This window comes from Notothenia coriiceps, unplaced genomic scaffold (assembly GCF_000735185.1).
Source record: "Notothenia coriiceps isolate Sejong01 unplaced genomic scaffold, NC01 NC01_scaffold00036551, whole genome shotgun sequence".
NCBI classification, from domain to species: domain Eukaryota; kingdom Metazoa; phylum Chordata; class Actinopteri; order Perciformes; family Nototheniidae; genus Notothenia; species Notothenia coriiceps.
In genome coordinates, this window is record NW_011369252.1 from 52030 (window position 1) to 54774 (window position 2745).

Sequence of the window (2745 nt, forward strand, 5' to 3'; positions counted from 1 at the left end):
CCCCCCTGGTTTTTCAGATCCGAAGACTAAAGCGTGGATGCTGAAGTACCTGGATCCAGTGTTTGGTTACCCTCAGTTCGTTCGATTTAGCTGGAGCACTGCCCAAACCCTGATGGACAGCAAGGGCGTGACGGTCCACTGGTAAAGAGCCTTTAAACTGAATTTTGCAGTGGATTATTTTAAGGAGTGTCTGCAACCTCTTTGATTGTGTTCCAAGTAAATCGCTCTCACTCTTAGTAACACAAATGTTTTCCCATGTAAAAACAAACAAAAATAACTTGTCAAAAATGTTTCAAGCTTATGAAATTTGTTTTGTGGGTTTGTGTGTGTGTGTGAGAAACCGCAACGCTTTTGATTTCAACGTCACGCGTAATGTCTGTGCAAATGCTTTGACTTCTGTAGACAAGAGCTAACCACAGCGTGAACATGACTCTTGTTTTGGTAAATTTGTCCTCAGGGATGATGATGACGAGGATGGGGAGAAAGGGGCTCAGCGTCAGAACAACAAATCCATGTTGGCTTACTTCAGTGCATCAGCTGGAGGTAAAGACCAAAAATCGACTCACCAGACACACCGCTTCTTCACTGAGCGGCGGCTGAAGAGCCTCGATGCACTCTGAAGACAACACAGTAGAGGAAACACACACACAGGCAGGAAATCACAAGCTCTTTGTGGTATTTCCATGTGCGGCACAAACAGAAATTGATATGGACTTTAATGCAACACTGCAGACCTTTTTATGTTTGTATCACCAATCCAGACTCAAATTAAGGTCTATCTTTATTTGTCACTTTTGTATTTGTTTTTTTATACATAAAAATAATGTTAATAACAATGCTTTTTTTCGCAAGAGCCTTTGTTCATAAATTCTACATAATACTTGCAAAAGAGGCAAAAAGACTGTTTGTTTTGAAACTGCAATCTTTAATGCTGATGCTGCCCTCTGGCGGCGATAGGAAAAAATGCAGCAGGTGTTTCAAAAGCATATTCAACATGAACCATTGTGAGTCCCGACCGGTCCCGACACAACCACTTTCTGATGGCTGGAATATTCACCACAAAAATCCACAACTGCAGAATGCAACCTACTCGGAACAGCTTATTCCACATACATTAAAATCAACTTGTCAGGCATATTACATTATTTAGCTTACATTACTGCATAAAGTACAGGACTGTCTCAGAAAATTAGAATATTGTGATAAAGTTCTTTATTTTCTGTAATGCAATTTTAAAAAAAAAAAAAAAAAAAGTCATACATTCTGGATTCATTACAAATCAACTGAAAAATATTTCAGTTGATTTGTAATGAATCCAGAATGTATGACTTTTTTTTTTTTTTTTTTTAAAATTGCATTACAGAAAATAAAGAACTTTATCACAATATTCTAANGAGGAGGAGGAGGAGACAAGAGCCTATAGGAGATGTTTCTAATTCAAGCCGAGGGACTGAGGGTAGAGGATGTTGTTGACTGTGCGGATTGTAACGACCCCTTAGGCTAATTTGTATTAGTGATATAGGATAAAGTTGATTTTACTTGATTTTGTTCTCTTTGTTGTTCTCATTCTGCTTCTTGCCTACAAGTGTGCAAGTTCATTGCTGTGATGGCCTTATTTGATGTTCCTTTGTGCATCAATCTGTATAGTCAGGGGTTTTTTAACAGCTAATATTCCTGGTTATTTTATCTTTGAACCACATACATTTAGTAGAAAATGTGCTATGTGCAAATTAAACTGGCAACTAACACATCATTGTATTAATGATTAATCTTATCTAATGCTTGACTTGTTGATTAGTTGTTTGGTCACAATATAGTGAAAAAAGCCCAACACCCAAGTTGAAATCATCCAATAGCCTATTTTGTCTCATCAACTACCCAAAATCCAAATAAAACAAAGAAAAGCAGCAATTTCTCAAATATTTGAAAGTTGGATTAGGATATTTTGAGGCTGACTAAATAATCAAATGATCAACAAATATTGAAATGATATAAAATGACATACAGCATTATGGAGGATTTTATCCATACGGCCCACTCCTGTTTGAAACCCAGACAACGTGCATCAACGAACAGCTGGTTGAGATTCACACCCAGATCTTGCCATGAGATGGACAGACATGTTAACTAAGCACCTAACCTACCATGAGCCAGAACCTCTGCCAAACATTTCCATAAAGGTACTAAGTAACCTTACTTCAAAGTTAAAGTACTTTGTCAAGATGTGTGTCCATACACACTACGTGTTCGTATTAACATTCAACACAGCCTGTTGTTATGCTTCCTTTGCTATTTCAATGAAAAATGGCACCAAGCATTATGCATTATTCAACATACACACCTGTCACACATGGGATTCACTGCCACATCAAATTTCACAGCTTCTCTCCCTTCATTTACTTGCATCCCTGATCCAAATGTTAATGAACGACCGCTGGCATGGAGACAAACTCCCAACATGGTGATTTCAGAGAGAAAGCTCTTGAGTCCTGTTGACATATTAACTGAAACGGCACATCTGCAGGTCAAATATTCATTCAAAACCTTTCCCCCACTGAGTAACTACATGTATCGTCAATAAAACGAACTACGAAACGAACTGCTGACAGATCACTCAGGGTTCACCCTCACCACCACCACCACTTGAACTTCCCAGCTCTCCACCACACATGAACAACTCCCTCATCTAATGGTTCATCTATGGTATGACAGTGGCATACAGTGGTTTCTTTCCGTCAAATAATC

General features: G+C 38.5%; 1 protein-coding gene across 1 annotated transcript in view; it reads left to right on the forward strand.

Moving 5' to 3' along the window:
* The window catches only part of rnaseh2a (ribonuclease H2, subunit A), a 3474-nt gene extending 2638 nt beyond the window's left edge, over positions 1-836 (forward strand). Inside the window, exons 7-8 of the mRNA XM_010792772.1 lie at positions 4-141; positions 458-836. Of these exons, the coding sequence (XP_010791074.1) occupies positions 4-141; positions 458-620 (301 nt within the window). The 3' untranslated portion in view covers positions 621-836. The remainder of the gene's footprint in view (positions 1-3; positions 142-457) is intronic.
* Positions 837-2745: the final 1909 nt, after the last annotated feature.